General features: G+C 49.9%; 1 protein-coding gene across 4 annotated transcripts; it reads left to right on the top strand.

The window, feature by feature from the left end:
- Nucleotides 1–611: 611 nt before the first annotated feature.
- Nucleotides 612–21126, top strand: LOC128774299 (pleckstrin homology domain-containing family M member 1-like). Of its 4 annotated transcripts, none has more exons than XM_053893280.1 (8): nucleotides 630–744; nucleotides 3134–3294; nucleotides 6471–6559; nucleotides 10064–10311; nucleotides 12047–12673; nucleotides 18338–18564; nucleotides 19493–19651; nucleotides 20519–21126. In XM_053893280.1, exons 3-8 carry the CDS (start codon nucleotides 6512–6514, stop codon nucleotides 20599–20601), a joined length of 1392 nt encoding a protein of 463 aa, XP_053749255.1. In that variant the 5' UTR covers nucleotides 630–744; nucleotides 3134–3294; nucleotides 6471–6511; the 3' UTR covers nucleotides 20602–21126. The 4 variants fall into 4 exon arrangements, with proteins under 4 accessions (XP_053749254.1, XP_053749255.1, XP_053749256.1 ...); XM_053893281.1 differs by having other exon boundaries at nucleotides 636–744; nucleotides 3137–3294; XM_053893282.1 differs by having other exon boundaries at nucleotides 636–744; nucleotides 3174–3294.
- Nucleotides 21127–21805: the final 679 nt, after the last annotated feature.

Below are 21805 nucleotides of genomic sequence, written 5' to 3' on the forward strand. Positions count from 1 at the left end.
TCCAGCTGTGTCTGTGCCTCCTCCCTTTCCCCATTGCCCAATCTGTCTTTATCTCCCCCTTCCATTCTAAGCCCCCTCCCCTTACTCTAGCCTTACTTCCTAGCTTCCTCTCCACCTCTCCGTGCACCCTCCCCTGAGCTCAGTCTGCATTCCTACCCACCGGCCGTTTCTCTACCAGTCTCTTCGCAGGCATTGCCCTTTCCTGTGTCCACCCGGAAGGCTCAGATAAAAGTTGCTTCCGCCAGGATAACCTTCAAGGCCTCTTCTCTGGCACCATGGCACTTTGCACGTACCTTTATTATTGCTCAAATAACAGGGTAATGGGAGATTTTTTTTTCCGGCCTCAGATTACCTGGTGGACTCGTGGCCCACGAATGGTGGAAATGTGCGCCAGAGTAAGATGGAGAGAGGAGGACAAGCCCGTAGACTTTGCAGAGGGGCCGAGAGGCCTGAGAAGTAAGAGAAGACCAGGAGACAGGGGCTCCTGAAAAGATAGATAAGAGATTACCATGCGGGCCTGGGAACTTGGGCTTTCCTGAGCGCTGGCCCCGCCCCGAGGCTCCGCCGGCCCTGCGCTTGGCTCCGCGGTCCGGGGGCGGGGCCGGACGCCGAACCAACGTGATGGCGTCAGGCGCCGCGAGCGCCGTTTCCTGTTGTCCCTGGCCGGGAGGCCGCAGCGCCTGGTCGGAGGCTTAGGGGCTGCAGTGGCCAGGAGTGCCCCGCGCCCCCTCCCCGCTCCCTCTGGTGAGTTAGGGGTCAGAGGGCGAGGAGGGTGAGGAGGGGACGGCGGGGCCGAGACGAGAACGGGCGATGGGTCACCAGCCCTGTCCGTGATCGCAAACCCTTGGTTGCTTTGAAACTGTCCTGCTTCAGAGCCTTTTCCCTTCCCGGCCTGAGCCCCGCACCCTACCCCACTCGGACCCGAGCCTTCAGCCCAAACAGCCAGTGCTGACCGACCCGTCCCCTTCCTCTTCTCCACCCGTGACCCGAGCCCAGCCCTTACCCTCACCCCTTCACCACTGGTCTTGCGTAAGTGCAGCCACACTCGACCCCACGGTAGCCCACTTCCAACCCCTAGGACAGCCACTTCCCTCCGCCTCCCTCTAACGCATCTCCTTCTCACCCCTCAACCCCTTTGGCAATCCCAGTGCTCCACGCAAACCTCCTCGAGCCCCCCCTCCCCCTCCCCGTCTTTCTGGCTTACCCCCTTTCAGGCTCAGCTTTCTTATCCCAGCCCCCCTGCTCAGCCCCCCAAGGTCTGCTCAGCCAAAACACCCACCTCCCCCCACTCATTTAATACCTACCACTACAGTAGATGCCCTATTGCGCTTACCGCCCTCTTCTTGATAACTCTGATCTCAGCCCTATCTCAAGTCTTGTATGTATCTTCTTGTCCTCACCCACTCAACCCCTAACTTCCAAGCCCACCACATACTTTCTTTCCATCCCCAGCCAGCCTGAGGACACTTCATTCCTGAGTCTTTGCTAAACCACCCCCCAACTCTTGCTGCCCTAGTTCCCACCACCCCTACCCAATCTTGTTAGATTGACGTCTTCCTATCCCCATTTCAACTCTTCATCCCAGCTCTGTGCCCACTCTTCCCTTGATGTGGTCCCCATTTGATCTGAGAACCTAGTGCAGTCCCCTGCCAACCCCACCTGCTTTCTCAGAGCCAGGCACTTGCCGAACACCTCAATTGAGGCAGGGCCTCAGATGGTAAGTAAGTGTGGAGGAGTAGAGATCCTTCTCCCGTGGGTCAAGTGCTTTTCCTGGATGTCAGGCCCCCTGTACCTGTCCTTAAGGATTGTATTCCTGGCATCCATATTACATTACTCGCGTTGGCTGCTGGAATGATAGGTATCATCCAAATACCTGGAAGGTGAGGGAGCTACTCATTCAGCTGGGGCAGTGGAAGCTTATCACTTCCTTTTGGGTGATGATCTGGAGAAACTCAAGCGGTTCCACTGTGTGGGGTTGGCTGTGGTCACAGAATCATGTCCATGTGCATTGCCCTGCCGCTCAGAAAGGACCCTCACCCAGTGCTCCTCCTGGCCAGAACTGGTTGTAGATTAGTCCCGCTACCGAATGTGCCAGAGGTGACGTTACATGTTGTGAAGAGTAGAGATGAGTGGATCCTGGGGACGCCGAGGCCTCCGTGGAGGCTGTTGAATTGCTTCCTCTTTTTGCAGGTGCTGGATCATTGAGTTTTGACCATTTTGATTACCCATGAACACAGAGAGTCAAGTTATCTCAGAGTAGCTAGACATTCTTGAGGCACCCAGGCTCCATGGTTAACATTTATAATCTCCTGGGATTTGGGGGTGCACATCCCCTCTAAGTTCTGGTGACCAAACTCCAAAGGATTGGCCATTTGACAGCCATTGTAAAGGACCCCAAAGAAGACCCCTTGTCTTTGCTTGCATTTATAGTCTCACGCCTTTGAGAATCGGATGTCCTTTTACCTTCAATATCCCCTTCCGTTAAGGTGTGATCTCTGAAGGGTTTCAGCCTGTTGGCAGCTTGGTGTAATGGAAGGAGTTCCGCAGTGACCCCACCACTGAGAAGTTGTATACCTCAACTTCTTACAGTCTGAAACGGTCTGAGCCTTTTTATTTTACTCATCTGTTCATTCAGCAAGTATTTTGTGAGCACCACCGTGTGCCGTGCACTGTTTGAAGCATTAGAAAGACAATGGTGAATGAGTCAGGCAAAGGTCCTGCTTTCATTCACTCAGAGTTTGGTCCTTGCCAGAATCTTAAGGGATCTGGGACAAGAATATGGGAGAGATGGGTGTTGTTGGATGGAAGGAGGGAGGGAGGAAAGAAAGATACCCAGTGTTCCTAGACCTCACATTTCTGGCCTCACCCACTAGCCTTTGGACTGGGAATCACGAGCTAGAAGTTGCTTGCCCTCCAGCTGATATTCAGTTGCTTTGTCGCCCTACCCACCCCCCCCCCCCCACCCATCCCACCCCCCACAGGGCTCTTGTCTAGAAATCCAACTTTCTTCAGGTAGAAGGAGGTGCTGTTTACTCAGCACTCACATGTCTGAAGTATCAGCTGTCTTTCTGAATCAGAAGATAACTTTGTCATTTGTTTCCAGCTGAAAACCCTGACTCATCACCTGGTACAGCAGCTGGAGGGCTTAAACACCGGCCTGTTGTCGTGCATAGCCAGGTGCAGGATCGGAGTCAGGCCGTAGAGACGAGGCTGTCGCGGATGGCGGGGAAGTCTCTAAGAAGAAGAGGTTGCTGTTTACTGATGAACGGAGTGTTTCGAAAGTGGTGAAGCCAGGTTATCCATTTCTTCTTCTAATGTAAGTCTCATCTGAGTCCTTCTCCTCTTTTCGTTCTTCCTTAGTCTCTGGAGGAAGTGAAATTGGATGTTTATAGAAGGCCAGGCAGTATCACGAAGAGAATCAACCCCAACGATTCCTTCCTGTGTGTTGGAACATTTGAGGAGGGACAGCTCGGAAACCTGGCTGCCACGGAAAGGACCTGTGGTCAGCTAGTTGGGGCCACAGATCTGATGGGCAAGATTGTTTCTTGTCAGTGTTAGGCCTTCTTTGATAAGGTGGAGCTTCTGAAGAGTCTGTGAATAATAAGTTTGCCTGAAACTCTTTGAACCAAGGACCTGGGACAGTATGAACTGACGAAAGGCACAGAGCTTGGAATGAGAAAATTCTGTCCCTCACCTGAGGCATGTTTCTACTGAGCCTCAGTTTTCTCTTCTGTGAATGAGGGATACTCATCCTTCTCTCACAGGATTGTTTTAAGAATTAAATGAGGATAGAGAATGAGATCCTGTGCCAGAGTGAACCAATACAGAGGGGCAGAGGTAGACGAAGGGTGACTTAAGAGTTTCCTAAAGGCACACGGCACTCACCTTTTCTGCTCCACTGTATCAGGGATGTTTGAACTCTCTACTTGCTCTCTTTCTTCTGGGTCTCCTGAAGACCCACCCCTCTTTCGTTTGCTTCTTGGTGTCAGTGAAGACAGCTCTGAAGATAGAAAGTGAAACCAGTCCCATAGCATGGTAGATGGGGGTCTGGCTCACCCAAGGAGCCTGCTGGAGTGCTGACCTAGCAGTCAGGAGACCCAGAGCCCAGAGATCTCACATCGTAGATGGTCGTGGTCCTGCCTCTGAGCCATTTCCTGCCTTCCTGAGGCGTTCTAGAACCGACAGGCCTATGTAGGGAGCTTTGGCTTCCTGCAAGGAAAGATGTGCCCGGAACTTTGGCCTGACCCCCACGTCTCAGTTCTGTTTTGTGAATTGTCAAGTGGCAATTCTTCTAGGTTTCTCTGCACTGTTGTCCTTTTGTGACGTTCCTGACACTGTTTTAGGTCACAGTTGTCTCTTGTCTGGCCCTGCTCTGACCTCAGTGTCAGTTTACTTTGTTTTTTCAGCAGACCCTGACTTGGCCAGAGCACCCACTTAATGATAAGCCTCCCTCCCTCCAGTGAATATTATATTCAGTGAATTAGTTGATGAGGCCTCAATGGTCTTCCTCTTCAGATTGCTGAGGCCCAAGCCTTGAGGCCGGCTGAGGGAAGGGCAGTTTTAGGGCTTGAGGCTCTGTCTAGAAGGGCAGGCCCCCGGAATTGCCAGAGGGGATTGGATGCCAGGGTCTCAAAGCCAGCGAGCCTGAACTTGGCCTGCAGGGCTGCGTAGGGTAGCCTTGAAGAAACCCAGCCTCTAGGATCAGGCACGGTTTCAGGACCGACTCTATAGTATGTCCCCTTCTCCCGGTGCCCTGGTGGCCAGAGCATGGAGCTGGTCTCCAGCGAAGGGTCCTGAGGATTCCCAGTGGGTAGGAGCTGGGAAAGTGGTGGAGGGAGAGACAGTCTGATGGGCTGTGGCCAGGGGCTAGTGTTCCTCCTGTCAGTCTGTTGTGCGCTGACCAGAGCTGGTTTCGTGGGGGCCGTCCTCCACACACCTATCTGCCTTTGCATGTCCTTACTTAGGAAGGTCGGCGCTGGGTCCTGTTCACCCTCTGCCGGATCCAGAGGCCAGGGCTTGAATCAGAGCGTCTTTCATCATTTAGGGCCACCCTGCCGTTCTCCATGCCTCACTGTTCGCCTGTAAACCTTTCCTGCCAGACTCAACCCTGATGCTCCCTTGCATCCCGCCACCTGGGCCCCCAGCTGGAGAGCCCTCCTCCCAAGACTTCCCTGCCCCCTCCCCAGCCACCCCTTAGCCCTAGCTCACACCCGCCTCTTCCAGAAGGGTGGATGTCATCCTGGCCGAAGGTGGTAGAGCCCGCCACTGATCAGCCCTGGGATCTTGGGAAGTTCCCTGACCTGGGTCAGCTTTGATTTATCTGGATAATAAAAGAGCTCGCCTAGGGTGGTTACAAGGAATGAATGAAGCAATGTGTGTAAACAGTACAAAATCCATTCATCATGCCTCCATTTGATAACTTCTTTGGGCCATAGGTTTTTGAGAACAGAGACAGCGATGACCTATTTTTTGGTGTCCCTCCATGCTCGGCAGCGTGGTCACTAGAGATCTGTTTAGATGGGAATGTGCCTGCCCAATCCTGGTCCGTCCAAGTGGCTGGGGCGGTCCAGGCGAGCCAACAGCCACCCCCCGAGGCTCAGGTTGAGGCCCCCCCCCCCACCTAAGCCACCCCCGGGGGGGTGGGGGGGAAGCCAGTGCCCTGAGGGATTTACCTGTGTACTGACTTCAGGTAGTTGAGCGGACTCATTCAGACAGTGGCCTTTGCCTATAAGGCTTGGCCACATCCAACCGGGGTAATAGATACCATTTATCCTTAGTACCGTCAGGCACTGTGCTGGGCGTTTTCCACATTCATAACCTCCGTTTGAGACGTCTGCCGTGGTGCCCCACCTAGCATGCCTAAGTGGTTAGTGGCAAATCGAGATTCGAACCCGTGTTGTTTCCCTTTAGGCGTGTCCCTGTGCTGCTCCAGCTGGACCCTCGTGCCTGGAGGGGAAGCAGCTATGTAGCAAGAGGCCCTCCCTTTGGAAACTTCCTTCAGTTGTGCTTGTCCCTGCCGAGCTGGCAGACATCGGGCTGGCACAGGAGTCAGAGGCTCCGAATGTGAATTGTGAGCCCCTGCTTCCTGGTCCACGTGGGCTCTTGGCACCTCCAGCGGCAGCATCCCCCTCGCACCCTTAGTTCTGTATCCAAATCGGCCCCTCATTCCCTGCTTTTTTGTGCCAGCGTTTGGTGTGGCATACAGAGGCCTCTCCATGCCCTGATTAGGGTGGACCCACCCACGGCACATAGGATTCCCCACCTCCTGAGATTCGAGCCCTCACATTTCTTCTCTTCCCTTGTTTCCTTCCTTAAAATCCACTCTTGGCTTTTACTTTTGAATTCAGAGGCCTTTGCATTGCAGTTTGAGGAAGATGGGCTGACCCGCTGCCTGCTGGGGGGAGGGGGAGAATTGGCTGGGGGTGGTGAGCTGGAACCTGCTCATCTGGCCGCGATGTCTGTCTCTGCAGGTGTCATGTGATTCTCCGAGGGAGCTGCAGTGTGAGCGGAAATGCTCTCGGTGGTGGAGAATGGACTGGACCCCCGGGCTGCCATCCCGGTAGGCAGTCGGAGAGGCTCAAGGGTGGGGAAGGGGGCACGGGACAGCCATGTCATTGGTCTTCCTCACTTTGAAATGAATGAGTACTGTCTGGAAAGCGAGGCTTCGGGCTGAGAAAGAGTTATAGCAGAAGCAGGCTCTGAGGAGACCCTGCCCTTTCTAGAACATCTTATTGGTGATAGAATGGGAATTGATAAAAAACAACGGATTTTAATAGGGGCTGCCTGAAGACCAAGGATTTCTCAAAGGAAGTCATACATATGGGGCGCCTGGGTGTCTCACACGGTTAAGCGTCATGATCGTAAGCGGCTCATGGTCTTGCAGTTTGTGAGGTCAAGCCCTGCATTGGGCTCTCTGCTGTCAGAGCAGAGCCTGCTTTGGATCCTCGGTCCGCTCTGTCTCTGCCCCCTCCCCCACAGGCACATACATGTATGCACATTCTCTCTCTCTCTCTCTCTCTCTCTCTCTCTCTCTCAAAAATAAGTAAACATTAAAAGAAGGGGCAGCTGGGTGGCTCAGTCGGTTGAGCATCCGACTTCGGCTCAGGTCATGATCTCACGGCTCATGGGCTGGAGGCCCGCATCGGGCTCTGTGCTGCCAGCTCAGTGCCTGGAGGCTGCTTCATATTCTGGGTCTCCCTCTCTCTCTCTGCCCTCTCCCTCCCATGCTGTCTCTCTCTGTCTCTCAAAAATAAATAAACATTAAAAAAAAGAAAAAAGAAAAGAGGGCATTAGGGTGGCCTGGGTGCCTCAGACGGTTGAGCGTCCATTTGGCTCAGGTCATGATCTCACGATTTGGGAGTTTGCTGTTGTCACTCCCTAGCCCACTTTGAATCCTCTGTCCTCCTCTCTCTTTGCCTCTCTCTCTCTCTCTCTCTCTCTCTCTCTCTCTCTCTCTCTCTCTCTCCAGTCAAATAAGCAAACAATAAAAGAAGTATATGACCCATAAGTCATATGAAAAGATGTCTAACATCAAAAGACTGCATACTGTATGACTTCATTTACACAAAATGTCCAGAATTGGCAAATCCATAAAGACAGAAAGTAGATTAGTAGTTGCTAGGGGTTGAGGGAGAGGGTACTAGAGAGGAGTGACTGCTCATGGGCACAGTGTTCCTTTTTGAGACAATGAAAATGTCCTAAAATTAGGTAGTGGCTGTAGTTTCACTATTCTGTGAACATACCAAAAATCACTGAACTGTATAGTTTAAATGAGTGAATTTTAGGCAATGTAAATTGTGTCTCATTAAAGCTGTTATAAAGAAAAAAAAAAAAAAAACAGGGGCTCCTGGGTGGCTCAGTTGATGGAGCGTCCGACTTCGGCTCAGGTCATGATCTCACGGTCCGTGAGTTCGAGCCCCGCGTCGGGCCCTGTGCTGACCGCTCAGAGCCTGGAGCCTGTTTCAGATTCTGTGTCTCCCTCTCTCTCTGACCCTCCCCCGTTCATGCTCTGTCTCTCTCTGTCTCAAAAATACATAAACATTAAAAAAAAAAATTTTTTTTTTTAAAAAAAAAGAACATTCGACTTTTCAAAGAACATTAACATGAACTGTTTGGGCTAAGATAAAAATAAAACAGTAAAATATTTATCCATAATCCTATCAGCTAACAGTTCAAACCAGGTTTTCTGTATTCCCTCCCAATCCTTTTCCAAAACACATAGGTAATTTTGACATGCTTATACTATGACAGAACTGTCTTTATCTTTCCAAAGGATTTTACATATATGTATTTTATAATTGATTTATGTAACAGACCTTAACGGAATACTTACATGTGTCAGGAACCAAGCCAAGTGTTGAGGATGCAAGAATGAAAAAAAAAAGCAAGTCCTGCCCTCAGAGTAATCCCCCCGCCCCCCAACTCCTGTGCTGTAGGTCAGGAAGTATTCGTTCCGTTTAACAGATGAGGAAATTAAGCTCAGTGAGGTTAAGTGAAATGTCTGTAGTGACCCAGCTGTTGACCAACAGAGCTGAGACTAACATCTGCCTCTGACTGCCAGGTCAAGGATCTTTCCTTTTTTCTTTCTTTCTTTTTAAAGTTTATTTCTTTATTTTAGGGGCGCCTGGGTGGCTCAGTCAGTTAAGCGTCCTATTTCAGCTCAGGTCATGATCTCACGGCTCGTGGGTTCGAGCCCTGCATCAGGCTCTGTGCTGACAGCTCAGAGCCTGGAGCCTGCTTCGGATTCTGTGTCTTCCTCTCTCTCTGCCCCTCCCCCCTCCTCATACTTTGTCTCTCTCTCTCTCTCTCTCTCTCTCTCAAAAATAAACATTAAAAAGATATTTTTAAATAAATAACGTTTATTTTATTTATTTTGAAAGGGAGAGTGAGCATGAGCAGAGGAGGGGCAGAGAGAGGGAGAGAGAGAGAGAGAGAGAGAGAGAGAGAGAGAGAGAGAGAGAGAGAATCTCAAGCAGGCTCCACACTGTCAGCACAGAGCCAGATACGGAGCTCAAACTCAAAAACCGTGAGATCATGACCTGAGCTGAAATCAAGAGTCAGATGCTTAACTGACTGAGCCGCCCAGGTGCCCCTAGGATCTTTTTTTTTTTTTGAATTTTTTTTTCAACGTTTTTTATTTATTTTTGGGACAGAGAGAGACAGAGCATGAACGGGGGAGGGGCAGAGAGAGAGGGAGACACAGAATCGGAAACAGGCTCCAGGCTCCGAGGCATCAGCCCAGAGCCCGACGCGGGGCTCGAACTCACAGACCGCGAGATCGTGACCTGGCTGAAGTCGGATGCTTAACTGACTGCGCCACCCAGGCGCCCCCCTACGATCTTTCTTAATGTGGACCATGCTCCTGTTTTCTTGGTGTTTTTATGGTTCTAAAGTGGCACTTGTTGCCTCTTCATGGAATCGTAGACCCCTAAACAAGGTGGAAAGCTTCACCCCTGCCCTAGATGGATCACCCAGGCTCCCACACCTGTAACTATGATGGAGCCGGTATTTAAACACAAGATTTCTATGGCTATCAAATCACTGAAGTTCGGTTTAAAAAGCAAAACAAAAGAAAAATATACAAATATCTTTGCAAAAAAATAACTATCTCTGGGTGGTATAAGTACGTAATTTTCCTTTTCTCCTCTATGCTTTGTCTCTGTTTTCTTTCTTTTTTTAAAATTTTTTCCAACGTTTATTTATTTTTGAGAGAAAGAGAGAGCGTGCGTGCGTGTGCAAGTGGGGGAGGGGCAGAGAGAGAGGGAGGCACAGAATCCAAAGCAGGCTCCAGGCTCTGAGCTGGCAGCACAGAGCCCGACGTGGGGCTCGAACCCATGAACCGTGAGATCACGACCTGAGCCGAAGTCGGACGCTCAACCGACTGAGCCACCCAGGCGCCCATCTTTGTTTTCTATGATTAGCTTGTGCTAGTTTTGCTGTATACACACCCACAGGTAGACGTGAGCACGTGTGTGGGTGTGCGTGTATTTGGTGATAAGCACTTACCTTCCAGGGGTCACCGCAGGATCTTCTAAAGGCCTGTGTTATGTCTGACACCGACTAGGTCATCAAGAAGAAGCTAGTGGGATCTGTGAAGGCGTTGCAGAAGCAGTACGTGTCCTCGGACACAGTGGTCACTAGCGAAGACGGAGATGCCAACACCATGTGCAGTGCCCTGGAGGCCGTATTTATCCACGGCCTGCATGCCAAGCACATCCGAGCCGAGGCCGGAGGGAAAAGGAAGAAGAGCGCCCACCAGAAGCCTCTGCCTCAGCCTGTCTTCTGGCCCCTCCTGAAAGCTGTCACCCACAAGTGAGATCAGCAGGGGAGGCTTTGCTTTGGGGAGGAGCTTCAGTGTGGGTGACCCTGGGCTCTCCCTCTACAGCTATATGGGAAAGCAGCAGAGATGCTCTGTGTTCTAGAATGGAGATGGGTGAGATAGGGGTTATTGTTAGACCAAGCCTCAAGAGCCCCTCAGCGCACAGGCAATGGCCTGGGGCTGCTCAGGCCCCTGGCTGGTCGCCTTTAGCAGGAGCCGCCTTTTTGCCACACCGTGGCAAAGTTGGGTAGTTGGAACAGAGAATGTGTGGCCTGCAAAGCCTAAAATCTTTACTAAGTGGCCCTTAACAGAAGAGGTTTGCTGACCCTGCCTTGGAATGTTTGAACATCTCTATGCTAAGTATTATATCCTAACAGGCTATGGCATTTTTTAAAGACGTGGAATCCAGATCATCTGAATATCCACCCTGGGACGTTTGCCTCTGCGGCCCTGGCCCTAACTGCCTGGGCTTTGGAGCAAGCAGCTGCTGGCACGTTGCCTCTAAGGGCTATTAAATGCCACCTTCAGCCTGAAGGTGCCTTGTCGGTCTGTATCTTCCTTTTCATGCTGACTGCCACCGCCCTATCTCAGGTTCTTACCTCACTCCTAGGTGGCAGTGGCTTTCTGATTGTCCCCCTTATCTCATTGTGTCTGTCCTTAGGTCAGGCAGCTGGTCAACATTTATTGAGCTTAAGCTAACCCGAGCTCATTCCCTGATCCCTGTGGAGCACGCACTCCTATGGGCGAGACGTGCTCAGGGCACTGTGATGGTCAGAGGAAGGGCATTTACATCAGACCAAGGGTTCGGGAACTGAGTTGGGTACATGATCTTATCCCGAGCAGCCCACCCAGAAGTCTGCGCGACTGCGGTCAAGTCATTTCCCGGTGTAAAAACTCTCAGGCTCCCCAGTGCTAGCCTGGAGTCCCATTCACTTCGTTGGGGCCCCGGAATCTGTATCCTGACCAGGTTCCCAGGTGATTCTGACGCACAGCCAGGTGTGGGGACCCTTGCCCCACCTTGCCTCACTGGTTGGATGCTCAAGACCCTGCATCACCTGACTTTGCAACCCAATCAGCCACTCCTCCTCCTCCCCGTGCTGTAACGGGAGTGCTCACCACTCCTGTTACACAGCTGCCGCTTCCCTACCCTTGGTGCCTTTTCTCTGTCAGTCCTTGGTGCCTGAGGTTCCCCTTCCATCTTTGCGGCTTGAAATCCCTCAAGGCCCAGCTCAATGCCTTGCCTGTGCCTAATCCCTATGCCTAATCCCGCAATGCCTTGCCTAAGGCATTGTCCTTACTGCAACCTGGAAGTGATTGCCTTCCCCCCCACCCCAGCTCTACTGACAACAGGGTTCACTTCCGTGTGCCCTTGAAAGGTAGTAACCTGGACTGAGGGCAGGACCATGTCTGTATCCTGTATCTTCACAGCTCCAAAGACCTGGCACTTAGGGGCTCATCACATGTATGCCGGATGAGCAGGTGATGTCAAGGGCGCCTGGGGAGTTGAAACTAAAATGGCAATTATCCTGCATGACAGTAACCTTGAAAAAGTGGGGAGTTGTAGCTAAATATTTCTCAATTCCCTGTAGAACACTGCTATCTGAGATATTTTCCCAAGCCTGTATATACTTGCGGTCGTTATTACTGGCTCCTGCTCACCAGTGGATAAAATGATCCTCTGTGATCTGAACTCACTTCTTGAAACAAGCCTGTCCTCTCCACCCCCAGGCACATCGTCTCGGAATTGGAGCACCTGATCTTTGTCAGCACGGACGTGGGCCGCTGCCGGGCCTGGCTGAGGCTGGCCCTCAATGACGGCCTGATGGAGTGCTACCTGAAGCTGCTCCTCCAGGAGCCCGCCCGCCTGTGCGAGTACTATCAGCCCACAGCCCTGCTTCGAGACGCCGAGGAGGGCGAGTTCCTCCTCAGCTTCCTGCAGGGACTGACGTCCTTATCCTTCGAGCTCTCCTACAAGTCCGCCATCTTAAACGAGTGGACGCTCACCCCGCTGGCTCTCTCTGGGCTTTGCCCGCTCTCTGAGCTCGACCCCCTCACCACCTCTGGGACAGAACTACAGCGGAAAGAGTCTCTGGATTCAATTTCCCATTCCTCAGGCTCGGAGGACATCGAAGTCCAGCACTCAGGCCATAAGATCCGACGGAACCGGAAGCTCACGGCCTCCTCCCTCAGCCTGGACACCGCCGGTTCATCCCAGCTGTCTTGCAGCCTAAACTCTGATAGCTGCCTACTCCAAGAGAATGGCTCCAAGAGTCCAGACCGTTCCGAGGAGCCCATGTCCTACGACTCCGACCTGGGGACAGCAAATGCCGATGATTCAGACCCGTCTCTGCAAGAGTGAGTGTCCTTCCCCCACTCCTCTCCTCCCCCTGCCTTCCTTCCTTCTCCTCTTCCTCTTTCTCTCCCTCCCTATAGCATGTGATTGCCTGTCACTGAGCATTGACCTCTCTAAGGGCATAAAGGAAAAGGGGATCGTGGCTCTTCCTCAGGGACTGGAGTTGCCGGGACTTGTAACTGGAGGCAACATGGGGCAGCGAGGAGAATGGATTCAGGGAGGGCTCAGAGCTGAATCAGGCTCCAGCTCTGCCCCTGGCTGATCTTCGACCAGTTACCTAATTTCTCTGAGGCTTCGTGTAAAATATTATTGCCTCTAGGGCGGAAACCAACGGTTCGGAGTTAGATATACAACTTCCAAAAGACGCAGTGAAGCCCAGCGCGTCTGGGTGCTCCGCTGCGACCTCCCAGAAGGCCTCTGAAGGACACAGACCCTGAATGAGGCCTGGAGGAGGTGGTGCACAAAAGGGGCCAAGCGAGTGAGTGGAGGAAGAGCACAGGGAGCAATGAACTTGACTAGAGAAGGGACGCTGGGCAGAGCTGTCTCTTTAAAAGAACTTTTTTCTATTTGAGTATTGTTGACACACGGTGTTATATTAGTCTCAGGTGTACAAGGTAGTGAGTCACCATCTCTCTATGTTGTACCATGCTCACCCCAGCAGAGCCTTCTTCGTTCAGGCCCTTTTTAAACACTCATTTTTTAATAGATTTATTTTTATGGTAAGAAAAAAAAGTCTACCTACAGTGAAACGTCTTCTCCACCTTTGTAACCATAATTATTAATTCCTTACATCTTTCTTTTTCTTTTCTTTAAAGTTTATTTATTTATTTTTGAGAGAGAGAATGAGCAGGGGAGGGGCAGTGAGAAAGGGGGACAGAGGATCTGAAGCAGATTCTGTGCTGACAGCAGAGAGCCCAACGTGGGGCTCGAACTCACGAACCGTGAGATCATGAGCTAGGCTGAAGTCAGACATTTAACTGACCGAGCCACCCAGGCACCCCCTTTACATGTCTTTTTCTGATGTTTCTAAATGCATCTAACAGATAGGAATAGATCTGTTAATAACTGTTAATATCTGTTAATAGATCTGTAATAGACTTTTAAATGTCTTTTATATTTCTTATCTCTGCCCCATCCCCACAAAGCTATTATAAATATACTGTTTGATACCTTGTCTTAGAAGAGATCAGGATTTTTGTTTTGGAGCTTCATATCAGTTTCTTAATTTTTTCCCCCCTATGGCATGTGTTTCCATTGTATGAATGTACCTTAGTTTATTTGACCAGCCCTGTATTTACTGGACACTGGAGTTCACTCTTTCTATAAATAACCGTGTGTATGTGATCTTTGAATTCTATGCAACTATCTCTGTTCAGTAAAGTCCCAGAAACAGAATTGCTGAGGCAAAGGATAAATGAATCTACAATTTTCATAGATAATCGCCTGTTTACACTCTGTCAGGAATGTACCTGTGCCCCCTCGGCCTTGTAGGCAGAAGGTATTATCAAACTTTTGGATATTTGCTCATCTAATAGGTAGAACATGATAAACTTTTTTTTCAAGTTTATTTACTTGTTTTGAGAGAGAGAGAGAGAGACAGCAAGCGAGCATGAGTGGGGGAAGGGCAGAGAGAGAGGCGGGGGGAGAGAGAGAGAATCCCAAGCAGGCCCCTCGCTGTCAGTGCAGAGCGTGATACAGAGCTTGATCCCAGGAACTGTGAGATCATGACCCAAGCCAAAATCAAGAGTCGGGCTGGTACGGAGTGAGCTTAGAAGACATCTGTGAGGAAACAAGGCCATTAGGGCAGCCATCTTGCCCAAGCAGCAGCCTGTGGGTGGAGGAACCTAGGCCTTTGCTCTCAGGAACATACACCTGCTTTCAGGGGAAAGATACGCATGCACACACCCACCACACACACACACACACATGCACACGGTGACAGAAATAGCCCCATTCTGTGTTTTCATGGCATTGATAGTTTTTTTTTTTCCAATGTTTATTTATTTTTGAGAGAGAGAGAGAGAGACAGAGTGTGAGCGGCAGAGGGGGAGAGAGAGAGGGAGACACAGAACCCAAAGCAGGCTCCAGGCTCCAAGCTGTCAGCACAGAGCCCGATGCTGGGCCTGAACCCATGAACCACGAGATCATGACCTGAGCGGAAGTTGGATGCTTAACCGACTGAGCCAGCCCAGGTGCCCCATCCAGTTCTTCACCAGGCTTCCCACCACCTTAGATTTAATATCCATTGATGATTCTTGCCCAAACTAATCTATGATGGCTGCAGAGTGATGATTTTCCAACCTCATGACCACCTCCACGTTTATCACTCACCATCTTATTGTCAGGAAGAGCTCCAACCCCATCCCCGTTATGTATCTGTTTGTCTATTTATTACTATTAAGGACTCAGGGATTCCTATCTCTTTCACTAGATTATAATCTGTCCCTATCCTTATTTTTTTCAAAGACGCTCTAGGCCCAAGGTGGGGTGCTAACTCATGACCCTGAAACCAAGAGTCGCTCGCTCCACCAACTGAGCCGGCCAAGCTCCCCTGTCACTATCTTTATTTGTGTTGATGGCCAAACTGTCCCAGACTACCTTAGAAACCATTCTGTATTAATTCTGTAGCTACGATACCAAAAGCGTAAGCAACAAAAGAAAAGATAGAGAAAACAGTCTTCATCATCATTGAATTCTTTTGTTTCTAAGAATACCATCAAGAAAGTGAAAGGCAACCCATAGAATGCGAGAAAATATTTGCAAGCCATGTATCTCATAAAGAATTTTTTATTATTTTTTTTTTTTAATTTATTGTTTTTAATTTTATTTTTTATTTGTTAAGAGTTACATCCAAATTAGTTAGCATCTAGTGCAACAATGATTTCAGGAGTAGATTCCTTAGTGCCCCTTACCCATTTAGCCCATCCCCCCTCCCACACCCCCTCCAGTAACCCTCTGTTTGCTCTCTATATTTATGAGTCTCTTCTGTTTTGTCCCCCTCCCTGTTTTTATATTATTTTTGTTTCCCTTCCCTTATGTTCATCTGTTTTGTCTCTTAAAGTCCTCATATGAGTGAAGTCATATGATGTTTGTCTTTCTCTGACTAATTTCACTTAGCTTAATACCCTCCAGTTCCATCCACATAGTTGCAAATGGCAAGATTTCATTCTTTTTGCTTGCCGAGTAATACTTCATTGTATATATATATACAGTCATCCATCATCCATCGATGGGCATTTGGGCTCTTTTCATACTTCAGCTATTGTTGATAGTGCTGCTATAAACATGGGGGTGCATGTGTCCCTTCAAAACAGCACACCTGTATCCCGTGGATAAATGCCTAGTAGTGCAATTGCTGGGTTGTAGGGTAGTTCTATTTTTAGTTTTTTGAGGAACCCCCATCCTGTTTTCCAGAGTGGCTGCACCAGCTTGCATTCCCATCTGATAAAGAATTTTTACAACTCAATAAAGAAGGACAAATAACCCAACTAGAAAATGGGCAAAAGATCTGAATACTGAATTTCCCCAAAGATATGCAAATGGCCAAAGAGCACATAGAAAGATGCTCAGCGTCATTAGCCACCAGGAAAATGCAGATCCAAACCATCATGTGTACGACTTGGCACCCATTAGGAGAGCTTTGATCAGAAAGACAGTTAATAGCAAGTGTTAGTGGGGGGGGGGGGGTGCTGGTGGGCTCAGTTGGTATAGAGCATGGTGACTCTCAACATCAGGGTCATGGGCAGAACCTACTTAAAAAAAAAGAGTAAATTGAATTAAAAAAACAAACAAGCGTTGGGGCACCTGGGTGACTCAGTCAGTTGAGCCTCTTGATATCAGCTCAGGTCATGATCTCACAGTCTGTGGGCTCAAGCCCCGCATTGGGCTCTGCGTTGACAGTGAGGAGCCTGCTTGGGATTCTCCCTCTCTCCCTCTCTCTCTGCCCCTCCCTAGCTTTTGTGCACCCTCTCTCTCTCTCTCTCTCTCTCTCTCAAAATAACTAAATAAACTTTATAATTTTTTTTTTTTAAAGTAACCAGTGTTGGTAAGGATGTGGAAAAGCCGATGGCAATGTAAAATGGTACAGCCACTTTGAAGTCAGGCAGTTGCTCCAAAGTTGAAACTTGAAGTTACTCTATGGCTCAGCAGTTCCATTCCTTGGCGTATATGCCCGAAGGAATGAAAACATTTGTCCACACAAACACTTGTGCGTGAATGTTCACAGCACCGTCATTCATAATAGCCCCAAAGTAGCCCAAAAGTCTATAAAACGATCAATAGAGAGACAAAAGAAGGATTCATCACAAGGAATGAGATCCCAGTGGCTGCCACAACATGAATAAATCTTGAAAACATTGTTAAGCGAAAGAAGCCGGGCTCAAAGGCCACCTATGGTGTGACTATTTGTGTGCAGTGTCCAGGTTAGGTAAATCAAGAGAAATGGAAAGTAGGCTTGTGGTGGGCAGGGGTTGGAGGAGGGGTGGATTAGTGACAGCTAATGGGTATGGGGTTTCCTGTTGGGTTGATGAAAATGTTTTAAAATTGACCGCGATCATAGTCGCACGGCTCTGCAAACACACTATTGAGCTGCACGCTTTAAATTAAGTGATTGTGTGGTATGTGAATTATGTACTGTGAATTTTATCTCAATAAAGCTGTTACCAAGAAAGTGTTCCAGATTTGGCCAGTGGGTGCCCCTCTGAGCTGGCTCTCATGTCCATTTGACGTGCCCCAATCCATATTTTGAGCACTTTCTTACTTTCTAGCACAAGATAATTCAGACTTATTTTATACTCTTTCCTAACTCCAGCCTAGGAATCAACCTTTGTCCCAGAAGTCTTGCTTCCTATTTGGGGGGGAATGCAAAACCAAGATTTAGGCATTTATCATTTCGTTTAATCATCATGACAACCCTAGTAAGTGGGTACTGGCATATCTTCCTTTTACAAATGAGGCCCGGAGAGGTAAAGTATATTGCCCAAGGTCACACTGCAGCCCAACCTTTGAAAGCAGGCGATGTGAATCCAGAGTCCCCGCCCCTTGCACCTCCCCCTACACACACACACACACACACACACACACACACACACACACACATACAGAGTGTGAAAGTGAAGTTTATTTCTTCAACAAGGTCACTTTTACTTGAGTGACCCCAGTTTTGAGTGGAAACAAAGGTGTAGAGCTTATAAGACAGCCTCTCAGGAATTGCACATGGCAGGGTATACCCTTGGGAAAAGTCACATATCATGCGTCTGGGAGCGTGGGGTTGAGGGCAGACCAACACCCAGTGGCCTGGCCCTTCCTACGAGAGCACATGTTCAAACCCACACACGCAAGTACCAGTAAAGTCCAGTGCTCATCAGTCTCCTTTGCCAGCCTCACTCCCCACCCCTGTACCCAAATGCTGCCCATAGCCAGGTGTCCTTTACAAGAGTGAGAATGGCTAAAACAGGAGAAAACCTATAGATGAAAGGAGATCAGCCTCGGTTTTTCACTGTTGACGCTGGGCAGTGGCTACATGGAGATTCATGATATTATTCTCTCTTATTTTGTAAATGTTTGAAAGTTTCTGTAGTAAAAGAAAGTATAAAATGGTGAGAGGAAAGAGAAATAGCCAGGCGGGGAGCCGTGAGTGAGCCGGGACATTTGGCTGCTGTCTCCAGATTCCTCAGGTGCTCAGAGGAGACCAGCAGCACGTCTGGGAGATCCTCGGGACCACAGGCCCTCAGCTGCACCTTCTCCCCTCCGAAGATGATGAGGATGCTACTCATGTCCTTGGTCAGCTGCCTCGTTGCCATAAATGAGGCCAAGCTCATCAGTCGCTGTGACTTGGCCAGAGTGCTGCACACGGAGGATCTGGATAGGTTTGAGGGCTACTCCCTGAGTGACTGTGAGTGCTGCTTTCTCACACTCCCGCCCCCCCATTCCTCTTCTGCTCCTGGTCACCTCCTATGTGGCCATCTTTCCATCATTCATCTTTCGAAGCCAAGTTCAAAAAGCAGCCTCCCCGAGAAGCCCCTCCCAACATTCTATATTCCTTCCACTGAATATTATTAACTGAGCACTTACTATGTACCGGGAACTATTTTAGGGGCTGGGGACAGAGACATCAACAAAGCCCCTTCCTTCACAGTGTTCGCATTCTAGGGGGAGAGGCGAGCCCCAAACAAACACACAAACATATGAAGCACTTCCTGGTGGTGATAAATGTTATGCAGCAGAATAAAGCCAGGGGAGTGAGAGGTAACCTTGTCCTTGAAGGGGAAGTCAAGGAATACCTCTCTGAGGAGGTGACATTGAGCAGCACTGAATGAGGCAAAGGACCGGGTCACCCAAATGTCTGGGGAAGAGCATTCCAGGCAGAGGGAGCAGGCAGTGCAAAGGCTTCGTCCTCCTCCCTGGTGGGGCTAGCTTCCTTTTGCCCAGATTTTGCACACACCTGTCTTGTGCCGTCCTTCTCGTTTTATCTTGTCTTGTGGTCCTTTAAGGGGTGCGTCTTCGTTCTTGCTGAAGGCACCAGCTGCCTTTGCCCCAGCTGAATGTCCCTCACTGGGCTTTGCACGGGTCATGGCACACAGTAGGCGATCATCAAGTGCAGGAGATGCGGATGGACAGCGGGATGATGAGCGGTTGTACTGAGGGGCAGGTGGATGGACCGAAGGGCGAGGAGAGAAGCTAATGGGTGTTTCCGGCCAGCTCGCCCCGTCTAGCCTCTTAGGCCTTGTTCCTTTCTTCTGCTTCCCCGTCTCCCTTTCTCCTCCGTGTCCTTTGTCCCTCAGTTCAGAGCCCTCTAAAAACCTTCTTCTCCCTGTTCTAAGGGCTGTGCCTGGCTTTTGTGGAGAGCAACTTCAACCTATCAAAGGTAAATGAAAATGCAGACGGCAGCTTCGACTATGGCGTCTTCCAGATCAACAGCCACTATTGGTGCAATGATCACAAGAGTCACTCGGAAAACATTTGCCACGAGGACTGCAAAGGTCTGGCCGGGGTCTCAGGGTGGGAGAGGGGAGAGGATGAGTGGGGTCTACTCACAGGACTTCTCGTCCCACTCCAAGCCTGGGAATGCACCCAGGAATGCCTTTGCTGAGCAGAGGATTTCACTAGTGGCTACGATGCCCCTCCGGTTAGGAGATTCTCCGGGGTGCAGGCTCCAGAAAGGCTCTGCACACCCAGTAACAGAGGACAGCAGCGGCCAACATTTAGCGAGAGTGTGTTGTATGCTGAGCACTTCACATGCCAGCTTCTCATGCGGTGGAAACTATTATGATCCCCGCTTTACAGACGAGCAAACTGAGGCTCATAGAACCAGTGCTGAATGCCAGACTGGTGGCCCTGAAGGCTCAGCTCTAACCATCAAGTCCTGACTTTGGTCAATGGCCTGATTGATTCGAGGCCAAGGGCAAACTCCCCACCTCAGAGCCACTCGTGGAGGCTCCACAGGTCCATGACTTTGCCCCTTACTCCCTCTTTCGTACTCTGATCAACATCCCTGCACTCTTCACCTGAAGAGCCTCTCTCATTAGGCAAGGTTTACCTCGGCCTCTGTGCTGCCTGTTTTGACATTTCCTTTCCCTAGAAACCCTCAAACGTGGCGCGAACCAGCATGTACCCTAGCTAGGATGTGTGGTAGTAAACATACATTTACTCCTGCCCCTCCTGCCCCCACCCCTAGCCACCCTTGACCTCTAGCAGCCATTGTAGGGATATCTCCATGGGCCTCTGGGAGGGAGCCCTTGCCTAATCTGGAAGGACTCAGCCCCCGGGGGGCGGGGAGAGCCGGTGTCTGCCTCAGTCTCTGGGACTGTCCTCTGTGTTCCCACAGGTATTCTCTGTCTCCCCTTCAGAACTGCTGAGCCCCGATCTTCTCTCAACCATCAACTGTGTGAAAAAGATTGTGTCTGGAGCAGGGGGAATGAAGAACTGGTGAGGAGGTCACTGTGGGACTAAGTCAGCAGGCAGAGCCCCAAGAAGGATGTAGTGACAGGAGGGGACAGGAGGCAAGGACTCCACCCCTTCTAACCATCTAGAAAAATGTGGGAGAGCGGCGGGCTTGGAACTGGGACTTACAAGACTTGGGATCTGGGTCTTTCTCTGATGTTGTATTAAAACTGTTTTGGACACAGTAGCAAAGGAACTTGAGTTAGCTGAGGGAGATGGCTTCGGAGGGGACAAGGTGTCTCACCGAGCTTACCCAAGGGGTCTCTTCTCTGGAAGAGAACGGAGGCGGAGCTGGGAACTGTCAGTGTGGCTTTCCTGACAAGTTTCTGCCTCCTCGTGCATTTCCTTCACTACTTTCTTTGTAGAGCAGTATATTCTGCTCCCCATTCCAGAGGACAGACTGTGGCTGCCCCCAAGTTAACGGGCTAATGTTCTGAGCAGTCACGGAGACTGGCTAGTCTCAGCCCCAGAGTCCAAGGGGCTGGGATAGAGAATCTGATTGGCTCAGCTTGGACCCATCATCTGACTCTTGATTTTGGCTCAGGTCACGATCCCAGAGTTTGTGGGGTCAGCCCCACGTCGGGCTCTGTGCTGAGCGTGGAGCCTACTTGGGATTCTCTCTGTCTCTCCCTCTGTCCCTCTCCTCCGCTCACGCTTTCTCTCTCTCAGGAAAAAAAAAATTAAAAAAAGTCTAGCTTCCTGAAAAAGGTGAAAAGATGAGAAAAAGATTCAGCATTGATGCTAAAGATTTCAGAAACCTGATTATAACAACAGATCAATTCCTGCATGAGGCCAGTCTTGGAATCAGTTCCATATAAAAACTATTCCTGTGTGCTAGACATTGGGATTAAGATAAAAACCCCCTCTCTCTTGCATTTTACATGCTAGAGGTTGTGCCAGACCATAAGCGAGGACTAAAAATACATTAGAAAAGGGGCTGTGAAGGAAGTAAACTGAGTGCTAGTTGCAGTATTTCAAGAAAATTGTTTAACACGCTGACTATAACATCCTAAGTGCCTTCTCCACGTGGGCGCACAGAGTGGACCTCTGAAAAGTGGCCTTGTTACTTTTTCTAGATCAATGGCTATGTCCAGTCAAGATGAGATGGGGGAAGTTTTCCCACCCAGTGTAAATAAAGGGCTAGAATTGGTTTCCGGCCCTCTTTCCCAGAATGAATTGCTTAGCACTCCCCC

Source organism: Panthera pardus, unplaced genomic scaffold, assembly GCF_024362965.1.
Source record: "Panthera pardus isolate Hobbes unplaced genomic scaffold, ASM2436296v1 HiC_scaffold_3, whole genome shotgun sequence".
Taxonomy (NCBI): Eukaryota; Metazoa; Chordata; class Mammalia; order Carnivora; family Felidae; genus Panthera; species Panthera pardus.

Excerpts from the sequence above, each read along its gene's own strand:
- LOC128774299 (XM_053893279.1), top strand. The coding sequence starts at position 6,512 with ATGCTCTCGGTGGTGGAGAATGGACTGGACCCCCGGGCTGCCATCCCG. Across the intron at positions 18,565-19,492 it reads GGGCTACTCCCTGAGTGACT|GGCTGTGCCTGGCTTTTGTG; the intron begins GTGAGTGCTGCT and ends CCCTGTTCTAAG. Across the intron at positions 19,652-20,518 it reads TTGCCACGAGGACTGCAAAG|AACTGCTGAGCCCCGATCTT; the intron begins GTCTGGCCGGGG and ends TCTCCCCTTCAG.